At 75.6% G+C, this 747-nt stretch overlaps 1 protein-coding gene across 1 annotated transcript in view; it reads right to left on the bottom strand.

Annotated features, from left to right (window-relative positions):
* Positions 1–24: 24 nt before the first annotated feature.
* Positions 25–747, bottom strand: part of RBCK1 (RANBP2-type and C3HC4-type zinc finger containing 1) — a 7,405-nt gene continuing 6,682 nt past the window's right edge. The window contains exons 5-7 of the mRNA XM_026050922.1: positions 426–524; positions 212–355; positions 25–126 (exon numbers count right to left, since the gene is read on the bottom strand). Of these exons, the coding sequence (XP_025906707.1) occupies positions 46–126; positions 212–355; positions 426–524 (324 nt within the window). The 3' untranslated portion in view covers positions 25–45. The remainder of the gene's footprint in view (positions 127–211; positions 356–425; positions 525–747) is intronic.

Raw genomic sequence — 747 nt, 5'->3', positions numbered from 1 at the left:
GCGCAGGCCCTGCGCTGCCGCTTGCAGCCGCTGCAGCCCGGGTGCTCAGTGGCAGTTCTGGCACTGCGGGTGGCAGCGCCGCCCGTCCACGTTGCAGCGGCAGCCGCCGCTGGTGTCACCGGGGCCCTGCAGCGGGGGGGGGCTGCAGTGAGGCCGCTGTCACCGGGATGGGACGGGGACGGGGGGCTGCAGCGCTGCAGCGCGCGCTCACCCCGGGCCCCCAGCGCGGCCCCTTGGTCACCCAGCAGATCTCGGTCTGGCACACGCTGCAGCGCACCCAGTCGCAGCCGTCCTTCTTCTGCACCACGATGCAGCACGTGGGGCAGCGCATGGCCTCGCCGAGCTGCAGCAGCGCCTGCGGCGGCCGCGGCGTCAGCGGGCAGCCGTGCGCTGCAGCGCCGCAGCGCCGCGCTGCACGCCCCTACCTGCAGCATGTCGCTGGTCTGCTGCATGGCCGCATCATTGCGCGCCCGCGCCTGCAGCTCCTCCTGGTGCTGCTGGCAGCTCTTGCCCTCGTGGATGGCCTGGGGCATGCAGCGGGCGGGTGAGCGCCGCATGCAGCAGCGCATGGGCCGCCCCGCAGCGCCCAGCCCTGCAGCGCCCACCTTGCAGCGCCCAGCCCCACAGCGCCCAGCCCTGCAGCACCCAGCCCCGCAGCACCCAGCCCTGCAGCACCCAGCCCCGCAGCGCCCAGCCCCGCAGCGCCCAGCCCTGCAGTGCCCACCTTGCAGCGCCCAGCCCCGCAGC

The sequence above is a fragment of the Nothoprocta perdicaria genome, unplaced genomic scaffold, assembly GCF_003342845.1.
Source record: "Nothoprocta perdicaria isolate Ctin4 unplaced genomic scaffold, notPer1 scaffold_713, whole genome shotgun sequence".
Taxonomy (NCBI): Eukaryota; Metazoa; Chordata; class Aves; order Tinamiformes; family Tinamidae; genus Nothoprocta; species Nothoprocta perdicaria.
The sequence above is the reverse complement of the archived record's forward strand: the minus strand, read 5'-3'. Positions and strand labels throughout refer to the sequence as shown.